The sequence below is a fragment of the Triturus cristatus genome, chromosome 8 (genome assembly GCF_964204655.1).
Source record: "Triturus cristatus chromosome 8, aTriCri1.1, whole genome shotgun sequence".
NCBI lineage: Eukaryota > Metazoa > Chordata > Amphibia > Caudata > Salamandridae > Triturus > Triturus cristatus.
This window is the reverse complement of record NC_140591.1, coordinates 1,198,507,411-1,198,526,220: the sequence shown is the minus strand read 5'-3', so window position 1 is coordinate 1,198,526,220 and position 18,810 is coordinate 1,198,507,411. Positions and strand designations below refer to the sequence as shown.

The 18,810-nt window shown below is 43.5% G+C and overlaps 1 protein-coding gene across 6 annotated transcripts in view; it reads right to left on the bottom strand.

Moving 5' to 3' along the window:
* Positions 1 to 18,810, bottom strand: part of UBE3A (ubiquitin protein ligase E3A) — a 276,799-nt gene that overhangs the window by 166,078 nt on the left and 91,911 nt on the right. For all 6 annotated transcript variants that reach the window (XM_085622883.1, XM_085622887.1, XM_085622886.1 and 3 more), the window contains exon 2: positions 1,461 to 1,505. In XM_085622883.1, coding sequence (XP_085479009.1) covers positions 1,461 to 1,462 — 2 coding nt within the window. In that variant the 5' untranslated portion in view covers positions 1,463 to 1,505. The remainder of the gene's footprint in view (positions 1 to 1,460; positions 1,506 to 18,810) is intronic.

Genomic DNA, 18,810 nt, shown 5'->3' with positions numbered 1-18,810 from the left:
TGCCATTTTCCATTAGACGGGTGCACGATTTCGTTATCTCCCCTGAACGTGATCAGGATATGGGCCCGGCATGCTGCAGAGGAAAAGGATGTGGTGAATCTCTGGAGGTGCTTAAGTGAAAAGGAAATATTGGTCACTAGGGCCTGTGGAACAGCTGAGAAGATGAGACCAAACACAAAGGCACAGATTAAACATGTCAGTTTGAGAGACCAAGAGCACAGATGATATAAACAGTGTGCCATGATCACCAACGAGGCTGTGAGACCGACAGAGGACACTGACTTTCTCAAGTGTAAAAGTGCCCTGCAGGTGTGCGATGTGAGCTTGTGGAAGTAGTGCAGGGGACACGAGCAGCTGTGTAGTACTTTCTGTAGGATTCTGGCACCAAGCCCCTCCACGAGGATGGGCTGTGAGGCAACATCAAGAGTGACAGGTGCTCTGCTGCCTGCTCCTTTAGTCCTCATCAAGCTATTATTTTCCAGAGGACTCACAGAATGTGCGGCTGCAGCACAAACCCTGTGTAAAGGGATGCGCTCAGGCAAACCAAAGAAAGGTGCAACACTAGTAGGCAGACTACATCAACTGAACCAGAGAATGCTGGTTCACAATCAATAATCCATTCTGCACGACTTGACAGTTACAACACTCTATGGCTGTAATTTGGGCTCTTTCAAAGATGAACGTCACCAATAAAAAGTCAATGGCTACCGGAGGGTGGCCTATTGCCCCCTCTCTTAGTGAGTTGCTTGTGTAAGCTTTGGAAGATAAAGTCGTCTCCGGGCATTACATGGGAAAGAAACAATGCCCTTCTCGTCAAACGCTGAAAACTGAACAATATACAGTACACCATGCTGGGATTCAAAGCTCAACAGCCAGTTATCAACCAAGCGGAAAAACAAAAATTCCTTTATCAGATCGTGATGCCATGGTAGAAACCTAACATGATTCATCGCAGGAGAATAAGCAAGACAAGAAAATAACAAACATCTTGGCCGGTACTATTGCACCACCCCATCATGAAACACTAATAACCAATTGGAAAACACACAATAAAAACGTCATTAAGTTTTGTTGAACTAAAGTCAGCAAACAATCTAGATGTGCAATTAGCGCTACAATTGGCAACATTTAGTAATGCTAATTTTACTTTAATATGAAACATTTAGAAAGATTTAAAAATACTATTCCTCTTGAGAATGAATTTTGTGGCTGAGACGTATTACAAAATCGCTTTAGCTCTGAAGGAAACATTTCACTAGAAGAAGATTGTGGGTCACAAAACGCCAAACGAGAGATTATTTCCACGTATGTTTTGTGTTACTAGTACAACAGTTGCAATCAGGCGGCCTATTTGACACGATTAGTGCAACAAACTTAGCAAGAAAAAACATACAGTGGCAGCTAAAATTGACGTAGCAACCTTAAGGCACTGGACAGGTCCATTCGGAAACCATACTTACATTCGGCTAGTTTCAAGGTCGTCAGAGTTGGGGTCTCCTGGTAACCTGAAAGATTCAAAAAGATATTTTTAAACATGATGTACAGATCTCAGTCAACACACTGAGAAGAAGCATGGTATTCAAAAGCCTCTGTGAAATCAAAGGAAGGTGCATTTTTGGAGCCCGTCACAAAAAAGAGAACCAACTGGAAATGAGAAAACAAGATCAATGACAGATGGCCATCACCAGACAAAAATGTAGTGAAATGCATCAGGGGTCGTTTTAGGCAAATTTGCCCCCCACGAATGAATTCTGGTAACTGCACAGCTGATGAAGCAATAAACCGGCCAAAACTACTTGCAAAGCAGTTGTGCTTTCTAGCTCACTTCAACACTATGGAGTTTTCACTCTTGGGAAAATAATGTAAGCAGTGGCCGAACACGGAAATTAATAAAACTTACATTAACATAAAACAAATCACGTGGGGCAGATTTAGCAACAAAGTCCAACAAAAAACACCATCTACAGCAGGTAGCGCCAAAGCAAAATAAGAGTTTCAACTTCTAACCTTTCTCAAAAACATTAAGAGAAGCAAATAGCTTTCTTACTCCTAAACTTGAGTTTAAGTATAGAACCAATATCATTCAGGTAAAGTGATATGTTATTATAGGCGGAAATGTGGCATACACTGCAGAAAGGGTAGGAACAGTAATGCAATAGGTCTCGCATTTACGAGAGTTTGAGGTAGTGCCATTGTAAATGACAATGCCTTTTATTTATGTTAATTTAGCTCCAATTGCCAGGGCCAACTGCTGAAAATGACTATTATTGCGACAGAAGGTATGTTAGGCACTTCCAGCGCTTAAATACAATCCACACAATAATGCCGCCCCTCCTATGACCACACCCTATGCAGAAAAACTATGGCCCAGAAAGTAGTGGCACCAGGAGGATTGGAGGGCAAAGCGGGCAAAATAGATAAAGGTTAAGTGTGTGCTACAAACATCTGTGTAATTAGCAGACCCATTTTGGATTCTCAAGAGGGGCACACAACGTTTTACTCATCCACAACCCAGAAAGCGGTTTAAAACAGTAATACATTTCTTTAGAGCCAAAAGAAACTGCAGTTTGAGATTAATCTTAACTGAAATGGAATAACAAAATGCACAGTGGATAAAGCGAAACATGCATAAGCAAAGCCAGCCTTTCATAACAGTTTGAAGGATGTCTGAACCAGCTCCCTTAGCGAACAACAGCAGCACCACGTGCTGCATGCAAGGTGAAACTCCAAATATAGAGCTCTCTCCATGAGAAATGAGGGGTGTGTTACGAGAGAGAATTTGTGTGTCATACACTGCAGAGTAGAAACCCTGCTTATGACAGTGCTGCTCCAAATGAGACTAGTCACTCTACATGCTTAGCGAGTTAATGCGAAACGGATTCTGCAAAGAAACTTTGTTGTGGAGATTTTGCAGGCTTAAGTTATCATTTTAAAAAACATTGACAGCTAGGTGTCTTTAAAAATAACTGCTTATTTTGACATATGTACGATTTACAGAGCTACAATCATCTATTGAGAGAACCATGCATTTGTAAAATCATTTTCTAAGCCAACATCAAACTTCTCACTTTGCATCAGAGGCTGCAGCGTAGTCATACATGATGCTACTAAGAACTAAACCAAGACAATACTGCAGAGCAGTCTGTTAGCCAACTGTACTAGGCCAGTCACTGGCACAGACCTAAATAATTTGAGAGAGGATGGACCAGGCTCTGCAACCACTTAGGGCACCACTGAAAGCTCCCCAGCAGTATGTTGAAGCACTTTCTGCCATGACTCACGACAGCCAACGTAATATCAAAATGGTTACTTACCAGTAGGAGTACTTTTGCAGCCTGAATCCTTTTCTGGATTCACATGCTTTGCATCATCCCGCCATCTAGGGATTGGGTCCGGAATTGTCTTTTTTCCTCCTCTGGTTTTGGTTGCCGTTGACCACCATTTGGTGTCAGGGACGTCCCCTGTATGAAATCAGACGGCATCCTGGAGGTCGACATGCGTAGTGGCCATCTTCAGATTCTTTTTTTCGCCGTTGGGTCTGGAAGCAAGACGGGAAGCTCTGAAGAAAAGATTGTTTTTCCCCAAAAAAACTTCAAGAAAAGAAGAAGATAGTTGTTGATAGGATCAACGAGAAGAGACCGATCATCGACGCAGAATCGTAGACAGAAGAACAGCGGCCTGGATTTTTACTACAACGGAGGACCATCCCGGGCCACAAATGGCAAGGTAGGGGCCATGGAGAAGACCCCCTTTAAATTCTGCCTTAAGTGCCTTCACAAATACGCACAATGGGATCCACACACCGTGTGCAACCTCTGCCTACCCAAGGATCACCAGGATAAAGACTGAGGCCTGTGCAGCGTTCGTATCAAAGGCTCTCAGAACACGCCAAAATCAGAGACAGGTCCACTACGCCACGATGTCGATGCCAACGAAGAAACTTTTCATGAGCGAGATGGGTTTCTTGAGTGACTAAGAGGAGCACGCAGCTTCTGCGGAATCCACACATGAAGGATCGGACGTAGAAGTTATAGAAAAGGACACTGAAAAGAAGGCGAAGCAATCGAAGAAAAAGACGGACAAGATAAGAACCAAAGAGCCGTCGGAACCGAAGGTCCATGAACCAAATACAGCCAAGGCAGCCCTGACGCCAAACAAAGAGGCGATCGCAGGTCAGCCGTGACCGAAAGAAACCCACGGCACCCACCCAAGGGTTGCCGAAGAGAGAAAGTCGCACAAGGGTCCGAAGCCAAGGGTCAAAGACACCGAACCCGCTAAAAAGGCATCGACGCCAAAGACGAACGTCGAAAAGAAAAGGAAGACCTCGGCATCCAACGCCGAAAGGGCCCTTGAAGTCGAAAAGAAGACTCAAGGAAGAAATGGCTGTGCTTTTGCAAAGGAAAAAGGAGTTCAACGAGTCTATAAAAGCAGTATTGAATCCCTAAGGCTGCAGAAGTCGAACCGGAAACCATAGACGCCAAAGAGGTGGAAGATGCCGAAGAGGAGGAAGATGGTATCCTCCAATCCCTGCCAAAGCCGAAACCTCCAGGCGAAGACCCCGAGAAATACGATAACGTACAGGAGGAGGAGGAAGAAAACGAAGAAAACTTCGAGGACGAATGGAACGATCTTGACACCGAAAGTTCGGAGGAAGAGATCTGCAACTATCCCTCGAAGGCATCTCCCCCAGATGACATTGCCTCCTACAATGAAATTGTTAAAAGGACTGTAAACCAGTTTGGGGTGCCCCTAGAGGAATGTTTTCTGCTGGAAACCCTGGCACCTGCAACTAAAGGAACACAATTTCATCCCATGTTGCTAAGTATTCTGGACCAAGGCAAGTAAGACTTCAAGGAGCCAGCATCTAACATAGGGGTAACTCCTAGAGAGAAGAAAAAATATAAACCCTCCTCAAAGGACCCAAAATATATACAGGGCAACGTTACACCAGACCCATCATCGTAACAACAGCCAGAAGGAGAGCTAACTCAGTCTCCAAAACAGAAACTCCACCAGAAAAGGAGAGTAAAAGGATGGACTTGGTGGGCAGAAAGGAGAAAGAAGCAGCAACGCAGTGGCGCATTGCCAACTCAAATGGCCTGAGGACAGATTCGGCCACCAACAGTGTGACGAAATGGAGGAGTTTATAAACAAACTCCCAGAGGAGGACAAGAAAAGAGCAAGAGTGGTGGTCCAAGAAGGAAAAAATTTAGCTAATACCTGCCTAAAATCTGCACTAGACGCAGCAGACACCACAAGTAGGCAAATGTGCACAGGAAATATACTACGAAAACATGCCTGGATCAGGATCTCTTGATTCAAGCAATAAGTCCAGACATCTATCATCAACAGACCTCTTAACGGACAAGATTTATTTGGCAAGGAAGTAGATGAATCCCTTCAGCAGATCAAGAAGAAGAATGAAACAGCCAGGGCAATTGGAGCCCTACAACAAAGAGGACCTTTCAAGAGAGGAGGCTTCTCTAACAGAAAGACCACAGGCCAAAACCAACAGATGCCGCAACAATCCCAGGGGCAAAACACAAGCCAACAAATGGGTCAAAATCTGGTTACCAGGGCTGGCAACAACAGAAGCAGCCCTTTCGAGGGCGAGAAAACGGCAGAGGAAGAGGCCAAACCTCCAGAGGGAGGGGTAATACCTCTGGACTTCCACACAAAACACCAGTGGGGGTGGGGTGGAGGGGGGGGGGGGGGGAAGAGGAGGGGAAGAATATCCAACTTCCTCAAACAGTGGGAAAGGATTACAACGGACAAATGGATATTAAATTTGGTTCAACACGGATATTGCATAGAACTAACAAAAACACCACCTGCAAATCCACCAAAAAGAAGAAAATTATCAAACACAGAACAAACACTGCTAAACGCAGAAATCAAGGAACTGTGTCTAAAACAAGCAATAAAAACAGTACCAAACAAGAACGGCACAAGGGAAACTACTCACCATACTTCCTGGTACCAAAACAAGACTTAACCCAGAGACCAATCTTGGACTTAAGATTCATTAACAAGTTCTCACGGACAAAACACTTCAAAATGTGTACCCTTCAAGAAATAATCCCACAAATCCAAGAAGGAGATTTCCTAGCAACAATAGACCTCAAAGACGCCTATTTACATATTCCAATGAACAGGACACACAGAAAGTACCAAAGATTCCTACACAACGGAACACACTACCAATTCAAGGTACTCCCGTTCGGAATAAAATCAGCTCCAAGGGTGTTCACAAAGTGTCTGGCTGCAGTGGCCGCCTACCTAAGCAGAGAAAAGAGCCCTGTATACCCCTATTTGGACGATTGGCTAATAAGGGGACGCACAAAACAAATGCCACATACAGATTCAGAAAACAATTCAAAACACTTCAAGGCCTAGGTTTCTCCATAAACCACAAAAAATCATCAACAAATCCACAAAGGGAAAAGATCTTTCTGGGAGCAAGACTAAATATAGGGAACATAAGGGCATTTCCCACACAAAACAGGATACAAGCTATCTACAAGGAAACAGCCCTCTACCAGAAGGGACAGTGTCTGACAGTGAGGAAGGTAATGAAACTTATGGGCATGATGGCATCATGCATCCCACTCATCCCTCACGCTCGCCTACACATGCGACCATTCCAAGAATGGATCACCAACAGCTGGTCACATGTCACAGGGAGTTGGGAATATCTAGTGGTTGTTACACAAAGGATAGAGACAGACACAATGGTGGGCATCCAACAACATAGCAAACGGGAGACCTTTCAAAGACACAACTCCATCTGTGACAATCACCACAGATGCATCCCTCAACGGTTGGGGAGCACATCTGAACCAACTACAGATTCATGGGCGATGGAGCGAGGAAGAGTCCAAAAAACACAAACTTCTTAGAAGTGAAAACTGTTCTTCTGGCTACTCAAAGCATTCCAGAAACAGATTCAGGGGAAAACCATCCTGATACAAACCGACAACACAACGAAAATGTTTTACCTGAACAAACAGGGTGGAACAAAATCCTTCCCCCTAAGCAAACTGGCGCAAGAAATCTGGCTATGGGCAATCCCACAGCAAATCAATCTGGAAAAAGTACATCTACCAGGGGTAGACAACATCACAGCAGACCGGCTAAGGAGACAGAACAGTTGCTCACACAAATGGGAGCTAAAGCAAACAACAGTAAAATACCTGTTCAACGTCTGGGGAACACCAGTGTTGGATCTCATTGCAACAATGCAGAACAAGAAATGCCGGAACTTTGCATCCAGGTTTCCACACCACCTATCAAAAGGAAATGCACTTTCACTCAATTGGTCTCAGACATTAGTCTACGCCTTTCCACCAATTCCCCTGATGCAGAGAGTACTACAAAAAGCAAGCAAACCAGGAACAAATATGATACCGATTGCCCCACGGTGGCCAAGACAGAGTGGTGCTCAACTCTCCTAGAACTCTCCAAAGGAGAGATGATCAAGATCAAAGCAGACAAGGACCTGCTAACAATGCAACAGGGCCAAATCTCTCACCCAGAAACAGCAACGCTACAATTAGCAGCCTGGCGCCTGAATACATTGAAATTGGGCACCTGAAACTGCCGTTCAGAACCATGGAGAATCTGAAGGAGGCAAGAAAGCAGTCAACAAGGAAATGCTACACAGCTAAATGGAAGCGATATACAACATGGTGCACCGCCAATAACAAAATTACTACAATAAATACACAGGAAACAATAGTCCTACCTTTTAGACAGCAACATCAATTTTTCCAGTCTAAAAGTACACCCCACGGCCATAGTGGCATTCACAAGATGAAAAGAATGCAACAGTTTCTTTACTAGAACACTCATCAAAAGATTTTTGGAAGGAGCAAAAAGAGTGGCTCCCCCAAGAACTGCTCCTGTGCCAACTTGGAGTTTAAATACATTGCTCTCTCAGCTAATGGGAAACCGTTTGAACCCATGCAAACGGCGGATATCAAACATATATCACTTTTAAGACAGCATTTCTCATTGCAATAACATCACTACAGAGAGTAAGTGAACTACAAGCAGTAACTGTACAAGAGCCAGATTTACAAATCCACAAGGACAAGGTAATCTTAAAAACGAACCCACAGTTCTTTCTCAAAGGTGGTAACTAAGTATCACCTCAACCAAAACATCATCTTACCAGTTTTTTTTCACAGAATCAAAATCTAAGGCAGAAAGAAGCCTCCATACACTGGATGTAAGAAGGGTTCTACTATACTATCTCCAAAAAACTGAACAAGGAAAACAAAACAGTTGTTTGTGGCTTACTCACATACCAATACAGGATCAGCTGTCACTAAATCAACTATTGCAAGATGGATAGTACAAGCTATACAACTAAGCTATGCCAATGCCAAACAAGCATTTGCAATGCAATAGGTCTCGCATTTAAGCGAAAATGAGCTATTGGCATTGTAAATGACAATGCCTGTTATTTATGTTTTGGTTTTTAAAACATAAATAAAAGGCATTGTCATTAACAATGCCAATAGCTTAAACTCGCATAAATGGGAGACATATTGCATCGCAAATGCTTGTTTTTTTGGTAGGCATGGGGGGGGGGGGGGGGGTATAAGGCAATTTGCCTAGAATCACACTAGATGTTGAGTGAGTCGACCCCAAGGCTCAAGCCTTGGTTTCCCAGTTCCAAGGTCAGAAGTCTACCCGTGACACCATAACCTCTCCACCATTTCTGTTGCAGGAATAAGGCTGCGGCTTGTAGTAGGTGGCAGTTTTGTTTTATTTGTGACAGATATTTGTAATAAAAAATCATGAAAACAATTACTGCACTAACCCGTTGGCTTTTCCAATTATTGACAGTTTAAAAATTGTAAATATGTCTATTGAGTACCCAAATGCATTAAACCAAAGAAAACCAAGAAGAAAGTTGAAAGCTTGGCTTTGTTCCAATTAGTAACTGCTTGCAAAAAAGAGAAGCATTTGCAATGCAGTAGGTCTCGCATTTATGCAGTTTGAGCTATTGGCATTGTAGATGACAAGGCCTTTTATTTAGGTTTTGAAAACCAAAACATAAATAAAGGGTATTGGCATGTACAATGCCAATAGCTCAAACTGCATAAATGCAAGACCTATTGCATTGCAAATGCTTGTTGTAGCTTATTGCTTGGCCAAATAAAACTTATTCAGAAGCGTATGCATTTATGCATTGTGCACGTTTCTTATTGCAGAAGGGAAAGGATAACCTCAATTTACAAACTTCCATTCATCCATTTTTTCCCAGTGTACAGCATATAAAAACATACAAATAAATAACGTGAAGTTATAAAGAGGTGTTCCCCAGTCATCCTGTCAATGTGGTCTGCGACAGAGTGCGCGTGCCCGTCTGCTGTCCGAGGGCAAGCTGATAAGAGACGCAGTGGCAGAAAAAGCAGGCTGAGATCGAGCGCCTTAACCTCGTAGTGCATGCCATGTCATACATAATCCATGTGCGCTTATAGATAGAACTATCGTGTATTTTTGTAGCTTGTTGCTTGGCCAAACAAAACTTATTTCTGAAGCGTATGCATTCATGCATTGTGCACGTTTCTTATCGCAGAACGGAAATGATAAACTCCCTTTACAAACTTCCATTCATCCATTTTTCCCCAGTGCACAGCATATAAAAACATACAAATAAATAAATGTGTGTTTAAACTGAGCTCTTCCATTGGAGCGGTGGTGCTGTGTGGCACTGCGCGCAATCATGTGACTGTTGCTGGGAAGAAAGTGGTGTGCTGCTCAGCTTCCGATAGTGGTGTGACCCTCGCTGCTGGCGGGTGCTGCCTCCGTGTCTGACGGCAGAGCCTTTGTCTTGCTGGCTCTCATCCTCTGTGCACTTGTCACACTGTCATCTCCCTGTCTGGCTAAGGTTGTCTATCCTGGACGCCCATTCCCGAGGCTAGAGGTTGGGAAATGCGAAACAGAGTGTCTGGGGTGTGGTGGAACCGCTGCGTCCTGCTGCCTCTCCGGCTGCGTGCTTTGTAATTGCTAGCGTGTGCTCTTTCCGACCGCAATGCTGCAAACTCTTACATTGACAGCGAGCAACTCAAAGCAAGCATGAAGCGCTCTCCCGTGATGCCGAGTAGCAGAATGACTGCCAAGGAGCAGAAAAGGCAGGCTGAGATCAAGCGCGCAAAAGTGAAAGCGCGCTGTGGGAGCTCTCGAAAGTGAAGAGACGCCGTGCGCGTGCCCATCTGCTGTCCGGGAGCAAGCTGATAGAGAGGCCGTGAGCGTGCAAGTCCTACGCGGGGACAGGAGATGTGCACGCGTACGGAGTGCACATCTCCTGTCCCCCTTCGGCCAAGAAACCGACAGAATAGGTCTCGCCAAGGCGAGTAACGCATGCGCTGCGTCGCTAGACAAGACCTAAAAAGAACTATCAATACAGCCAACAGCTCACTCCACAAGGCAGAAAGGAGCGACGCTGGCTTTCATGGCAAATGTACCCGTTGATGCCATCTGCGAAGCAGCAAAATGGGCATCACTACACACATTTACAAAGCATTATTGTGTGGACATACAAATATAAAAGGGAAGTGCAAATCGGACAAAGGGTGCTTCATCACCTGTTTGCGAAGTCTTTCTCTCACCACAGCCTCCCAAACACGGAAGAAACCGCTACATAATCTGATGCACAGCATGTGAATCCAGAAAAGGATTTACGCTGCAAAACGAAATGGTTACTTACCAGTAGGAGTAGTTTTGCAGCTTGAAGAGTTTTCTGGATTCACATGTGACCCACCCAGCCTTCCCCTAGAAGGAACAGAAATAGGTGGGGAAGCAAGGTACAACGTTAAGGACTATAAATAAGGACCATCATGAGGATTAAACAGCATAAAGACAGAAAAAAGAATCAGACGATGGCCACCACGCACGTCGATCTCCAGGATGCCATCTGACGTCATACAGGGGACGTACTTGACACCAAATGGTGGTCGACCGCGTCCAAAACAAGAGGAAAAAAACCAAAAGACAATTCTGGACCCAACCACTAGATGGCGGAATGATGCACAGCATGTGAATCCAGAAAACTCTTCAAGCTGCAAAACTACTCCTCCTGGTAAGTAACCATTTCAATACTACGTTAGCTGTTGTGAGTCTGTAGTGTAGTTCCTATATCCTCTGCGCATTGGAATAATGTACACTATAGTTTTGACATAGGACTAAGGTCAGTATGTCTCTATCGAGTACATTAAACTTAATTACTTGCGTGTGCCAGCTAACTCAGAGGTCACTAGAATCTTCTCGAATAAACAAGAAGGGTTTAGTTTCTGACAACCGCATAAACATGACAACTTTGTTTCCCTTAGAATCGGAACAATCTCAGAATCGTGGAAACAATAGATAACAGTTTTACTCAGTCAATCGTGCATGCTTCGTTTCTACAGAGTTGCACAGAAATAGATAGACGGGCGTTTCAATAAAAAGGGTTTATTGAACAGTTTCATTTCTCGTGCAAGAGATATGAACTGCTACCATCGTAAGACAGAATGTGAAGTATAATACGTACAGCGTTAGCAGTAAGATAAAATAATACTGCAATAGCATGGTTTGTAGCTATGACAGATATTCATAAAAATACATACGTAAATAACACAGGCTAAAATGTTAATACTCATCTGATGCTTCTAGCTAGTTCTACCCCAGTGTACCTAACCTACGTGTAGTACGAGGTAAGTAGTAGATGTTGTTTGTCTATAGTCTAGTTTAGCTATGGTTGCCAAGATTTGCCAATAGTCCCTCTAGGTTCTAGTCCGCTCCATACCTTAGAATGTGCGAGGTTGGAATCTCCTTCCAAATCTCGATCTCTAACACCCCGCAAGGGGAGTCAGAAACACTGGAGCTGGATTCTCTGCGAGGAGGATGACAGCCTCTGGTCAGTGCGTCAGGCGGGGACTTGACTTCCTTCCGTACTTGCAGTGGTGAGCCGCGTCGTGCAAGTAGGCATCCGAACCGTGGTTTGCCATGGTAAGTGAAAGTACATTTATACTTTGAAGGGGTTTAGGAATGCCAGTATCGACGTAAAAGTCAAGCAGAAGAGCGTCATGAATGAACCCCTAAGAAATAGATGTTCATGCATAATAAAGGAGTTCTTGGAGAAATCAATATCCAAGCAAGGGGAAGTCCTAAAGGCTTAAGAGTCTGGTTGTCCAAGAACTCATTGTGACGTAGATGAACGGATGTAGGTGGCCATGCCTGTATTTGGTTAGCATGGATAATGCCTAAATAAGGGTAGGATTTCTAAGCCCAAATATGGGCAATGCGAATTGTGCCTATACAAGGACATAAATCGGGAAACCTATATACGGTATCTAAATCGACACACAACACCCACTCCACTTTCGTATGAACGACATTACTAAATTCTAAACATGCTAAACATATCTAAAATATAGCTACATATGGATGGCTAAGAACATGTCTAAAAATACATTGTAAAATGCATAAAAACTGTTGCCATGCATATAAATGCACTGGTGCTGTACATATTAAAGCAATGTTTCATTCTAAGCCTACATTTACATTGAATGCTAAATGAATGAACATACATATATATATATATACACACATTATGAAATGGCTCGTATATACAGAAGAAAAAAAGGCCAAAACCATTTCATGTCAAGTTACATAAAGCAATTGGTATTGACAAGGTGACATATTGTCTCTGAAAGTGTATCAAAGAATTCTGTTCTCTATGAATAGTTCTACTATAAGCAGATTAATGTGCCATAAAAAGAAAAATTAAGCCTGGGCGCAGTGCTACGCTCCGGCCGCGGAGTGTGCGTAGTTTTTCCTACTTCGCGAAGTAGGCGTAGGGCAGGCAGGCTACGCACACCCACGGCGGAGCGAGTTGCCCGCCACCCTCCCGCCTGCTTTTAAAATGCTGTGAGAATGTTCCAAAACTTCAAAAAAACAAGTTGAAAGTAATTAAAATAACTTACCTGAGCTGCGGCGCCCCGGGGCTCCCTTTTCCTTCTCTCGCCGACTTCTTCCGCGCATGCGTATTTATCGCGACAAATGCGCATGTGCGGGTGCTCGCGCATGCACATTTGTGAGGAAGAAGTCGGCGATAGAAAAGAGGGAGCCCTGGGACGCCGCAGCTCAGGTAAGTTATTTTAATTACTTTAAACTTGTTTTTTTGAAGTTTTGGAACATTCTCACATTCTTGATTTGTCCCCACTCTGTGATGCTCCGCGTAGCCAACCTACGCCCAAGGTTAAGAAAAATTTAAATCTGGAGAGAAAAAAATTATTCATAGGAAAAAGTTCCAAGTTTTGTTTTTAAAAATGAAGGGGGAACCGTGGGAGGGGGTTTGGAGTTTACGGCCACAAACACGTGACTGTGCCCTACGTTCTGAGGGAGGAACACACTAGAGCCTGGCCGCCGACAGGGGGACTGCCCCACAGACGAGCGTCGATGTGGGGGGACAATTGGTAAGCAGTGGGTATTGAACCAGTTATGCACGGCGATGCCCGACCTCCGGGATGTGGGATAGCCGACACAGTTGGCTGGATATATGAGAAGAGGTGGCGAGCCCCTGGTTGGTGGCGCACGGATATGTACATTACTGTGCCTTGTTTGCAGTCAATAAATACAATTTAAAAAAAATAAATAAAAAAAACGAAGGCCAAATACAGAGTCCACTCGGTACACTGTGCTGAATCAAAAGTCAGTGTATGGGGATGGAGAAAACATGAAATCTTCTAATCCTGTAGACAAAAAGTAGTCTACCGTTGTAGGTGAAAGTTGGATCACCTCGTTTAGAAGATTAACCGCACATAGATGAGAAGCATCGCCGCCAGCATTGGTCGCATCAGCAATGTCCGTATCGGATGTTACCTGCGTGCCCGTTTCCTCTCGTACCTCAGCGGTAGCAATCTGCGTCTGTGAGATCTCAATGTATGCAGTCATCAGGATTGGTAGCTGCTGGGGACCACACACAGCATGGGCTGTTACCGGGTCCAGCAGAGTATCGATATCCGTAAGCATGACTGATGGGAGTGTTAGATGTCTAGCACGCATTCTTCACCTCAAAGCAGGCAGCGTAGAACAGGTAAGATGCAATCTTGCTAGATTGGTCTGAATGACAGAAACCATGTGGTATTTAATTCTCGTAGACTAGGTAAACCTAAAATTTGGACGATGCGCTCACGACACCTCATCTCCAATAGAGCTCTCTCTATGGTGCTTGGAGTGACGCCGGTGATTTGGCTTGCCATATCGGAGCAGTAGGAGCAAAAATAGGATCCCTGCAACGAGTCCAAAAAGTAGTGGCAGTCCGCCAAACACAGAGTGCACGAAGTTGAGAATTATTCTGAGGACTGCTTGAAAAGGTGCTAACAATCCTGAACACACGGTCTTAAATACATGTACAATACCGCTCGTATCAGACATGTTTAAGATACGATCTAACATTTCTAAGAAATGTATAGGGCAGTTTGTATTCAAAAGGGCATGCATCTCGGCAGAAGTCCTTGCGACTTGTAGATCATAGGTTTCTTTGGCCGAGGTCAGTGGCATAGTTTGTTGTAAAATAATGGCTTTCATTCTGCTTAGAGTATCAATATGTATAGAAGAGAAGTTCAGTGAAGGCCATAGAGGAGACTCCCTGACTGTCTGTATTTGTGGAAACAAGACTTGCATACAGCAAGTGACCCTGGATGTAACCGTTACTAGATATGGGATACCTGGCAACATGTCACAGCAGCTGTGATCATTCAACATGAGGTAATTTCCATTTGAAAGTAGTCCAAAAATTGGATTAATCACTGCAGATGATGAGCCTTGCAGGTGACAGGATAAGTTTGTAATGGAACCATCGCAGGCCCCGTGTAAATTAATACCCTAACAAAGGAGAGAACCGCTTAGTGCGTTTTCACAGTTTGTACCGCTAAGAAACACTTCATGCCCCCCACTCCAACACCCATGTGTGTACGGTAAATCCCAAGATGTCTTGATGTATTCTTTACCCAACCTTTCATATTTGCCTGATGCTATATGTTTTAGGAAATATTTGAAAATGGAAAGTTGTAACAGGCAGAGTAATTTTACTGTGTATGATCCACTCAGTAGCTGGTTTATCTGCCACCGTGAATGGTAATTTTTCCAGTTTTTCAATGCTCAGCACCGTATAGTCTGCTCCCCTTTGTGCCAGTTTGATCTGTTTATCAATGAGATTGAATTCTGAAAACAGTGACGTAGTGTTGATTAAAGGCCAAGGCACATAGCTTGAATGCAAGTTTTGGAGCGTACAGCCTAATAGCATTATAGAACGTAACTGAGACTGACCATGTTGCAGCATGACCAAGTCTTGTTCTATGATGTCAATGGCAGAAGACACAATGCTGCCCAATGAATATATCCTGGACGACAGTCGTTAACCCATTGTCTACTACAGAGAGAGATTTCTCTAAATTAATACGATCAATTTCTCGTATTCGTTCTGCAGTCTCTGCTTGGGTAATCTTCCATATTTCATTATAAGCAGTGTAGACACCGGCATATATGAAATGTTTTTGACGAGGTTTTCTTGGTCCTAGCAAGAATTCCCTAAGGTCTGCGCCTTCTCTAAGTAAAGATAAGTGTTGTTTTACAGCCTGCAGTGTAGCTTTCTGTAGCCAATCTAGGCAGAGTTTCCCTACACTGTATGTTGTTACTACCCCTGGATGCTGTCTTTGAACATAGCGTGGGTCTGGCCTATTGATAGTGAAACCCTGTGTTTTGTTCAGGAATCGATCTTGACAGTTAGTGTCTGTGGGCCAGAGCAACCATTTTTTCCATTCTGGATCTGATCTGTTGTGATGCAAAATATTATGTACGTCGACCTTACCCTGTGTAGTGCTATTACTTGCAGGTATACAGGTACAGGTATGGTCGGTGTGCTCATGTCTTTGATCTTAGCTAACCCAAGGCAAGACGTTTATTGGACAGGGTCATTCAAAAACATAATTTGCTCAGGGATGATACAGGCTCTAAACAAAGCTTCTACCCCTGCACTTGCCAATCTTTTGTACCCCAGACAGATTTTGTCTCAATGTGGTCTTTCCAAAAGTCGAAACCCTGTCTAGACAGTTGGGCAATAAAGGCTGCAGAATTAATCTGTTTCGTATTGGTTAACATATTTTTAGTTCCGGTCTTGTTCATATTCTTAAAATAAAACGATTCTGGATTTGCTAAGTTGAACCCTGAAAAATATGGAAATATTTCATTGCAAAAGTTTGTGAGCTACCCTTTGGAGGTGCAGGACAATGTTCCCATTGATTATACATAAATACATTTCTAGGTGATGCAGTTTTATGCAAGAAATGATGACCATAGTGGTTATAACAATACATTTGTTCATAGCATGAAGAACCCTATAAATATTCATGATTTGTGAATACTGCAAACATTTCTAGATCAGACATCATGTTATTAACAGCCTCGAAGTCCCAATCATCAGAAAAGGTACTAGAGGTAATAAAGTCACTTAATGAAATTTTAATTAAGTGTGGAATCTTTAAAATGTCATTCAGTTCTGTCCCAAACTATACCACCTGGTATAGGAACGGCTGTGATGTTCCCTGCTGACAAGTCTCTTGCTTCACGATGGGATGATGTGTGTGGCTGGAGAAGTAAGTTCACTCTTTTACTTGCTGTGTCCATTTGAATATATCTTCCATTTATCAGCATACCCAGAGTTATTACCAGAGCTAACCAAAGTAGAAAGAATAATATTCCCAAAACAATCCATAGTTCAATCCATGGTGAAACCAGATAAGTCTTTTTCAGGAGATTAAAAAAGTCTGTTGCTTGTTCTTTGAAAGTTCTTTGCACTGGCGTCGTTTCAGGTTCGCTGGGATCCTCAGAAAACGTATCAAAGTTAATGAAATAGCCAGAGGCAGTTCTGTCAATGGTTGGAATAGCATCAGGATTCGTTGAAATCGCTGGAACCAGTTGATCACTTGTTACTTCGTTGTAGACAGGTGTATCAGGACGAACTGTTATTTGGATCTCAAGAGGGACGAGTTCTATAGCTTTGTTGCTTAGTCCTTCATTTCTCACTGTAGAATCTTCAAAGGTGATGAGTCTCTCAGTTTGAACCTCTTGGATTGTATCTAGCGGAGTGCGTCTGCTACATTGTCGGAGTCCACTTGCCCTACTGCTTAGTATCAGCCACATAGTGTGGTTTGATCAGGTCGATGGACACAAATCTTATCTCCTTTTTACCAGCAAGGGGCGGCAGTAGTACTGTTCTCGATCCGTGGATTGCTAGGACAGGTACTGGTTGCCTGTAAGAAGGTCCAAATTCCTTCTTGTCCGCGATCTTTTCTCTGACTAGATCACCAAGCTTTGGGATCCAGACAAGCCTTGCTGGGATGGTTGTTTTCCCCCCCCCAGTGTTGGTTGGCTTCAGGAACATGTCGCTTTGCTTCGATCTTAGTTAATTTAAGTCCTGTAAAACAGCCAAACTATCTTTGAAATCAAACTTTTTATTTTCCACCACTGTGCCTTTCATGTCAAGGTCCGGAATCAACATTCTAGTTCCAAATAGGACTTCATATGGAGTGACACCTCCTAGAGAACTTCTTGTCAAATTGTTTAATGAGCGTTGGACCCCATAAAGATGTTTGACCCACTCATCATCCGAACCTAATACCCTAGCTGTTATAGACTGCTTTATGTCCCGTTTTATTCTTTCCATAACAGAATTTCCCTCAGGATGGAATGGAGAAGAATACCGCAATGCTACGCCCAAACTGGCCATGGCTTCTTTGTAAGCTTGAGAGCTAAACGCAGGACCCTGGTCAGAATGTAGTGTGCCAATTGCGTATGCGCCGATAAAGACTCGTAAATCTTTTGTAACAGTTCGAGCGCCAGCCGAGCGCTGAGGCCACATCCAAAGGAACCTTGAACACGAATCTACTGCGACCATGATATATTTATAGTTACCATCCCTTTGTAAGGGACCGCAGTGGTCCAGGTAAACCCATGCTAATGGTTTATCTGAAATTAACAGGGGCGTCTGCGCAGGACGTTTCAAGGTAGACTTTCATCTTCTGGCATATTTTGCAGTCCAAAACATATTTCCTGGTCTGTTTCCTAATGTCTGGCCACCAGTAACTCGGTTTTAATAACGATACTGTGGTGGAAACACATGCGTGAGCAGAGGCGATCCCTTCATGTGCTGCTAGGATTAGTCCCAATCTATGTTCCATGTTTGGTATTACCCTATCCCCACTCCAGGGATTCGAGCAAACGAACATGGTTCGCATCAATTATATATGAGTATTCGAGTGGAAACCTTTTAGGTAACGCTGCACCGCTGCCTTTGCTTGAAGCATTGACAGTCAATATTATTTCACGGTCTTTTTTAATTTTTGAACGAGTAATTGCAGCTACGGAAGCCGTTTGCACAGCCCCTCTCGCGGCTTCATCAGCCAATGAATTCCCTTCAACGTGAACGCCATCACGTTGATGACTCAGCGTGTGTATCACGTGAGTGTTTTGTGTCCGTTTTGCAACTGAACTACTTGTTCCCAAAGCGTTTTATGCTTGATTGTGCCATCTTTTGCATCTTTTAAACCATTTTGAAGCCAATTCTGTAAATCTTCATTGTTTGATTGAACCCAATAAAAAGAATCGCACAATAGGAGTGTGGGGAATTCGCGATCCGTATTTTCAAGTGCCATTTTAAATGCTTGTAGTTCAGCTCGCTGAGCTGTACAATCTCCTAGAGATTGCGCTTTTGTGACCATTGGTCTAAATTTGCCATCGAGCATACAACCTTTAACG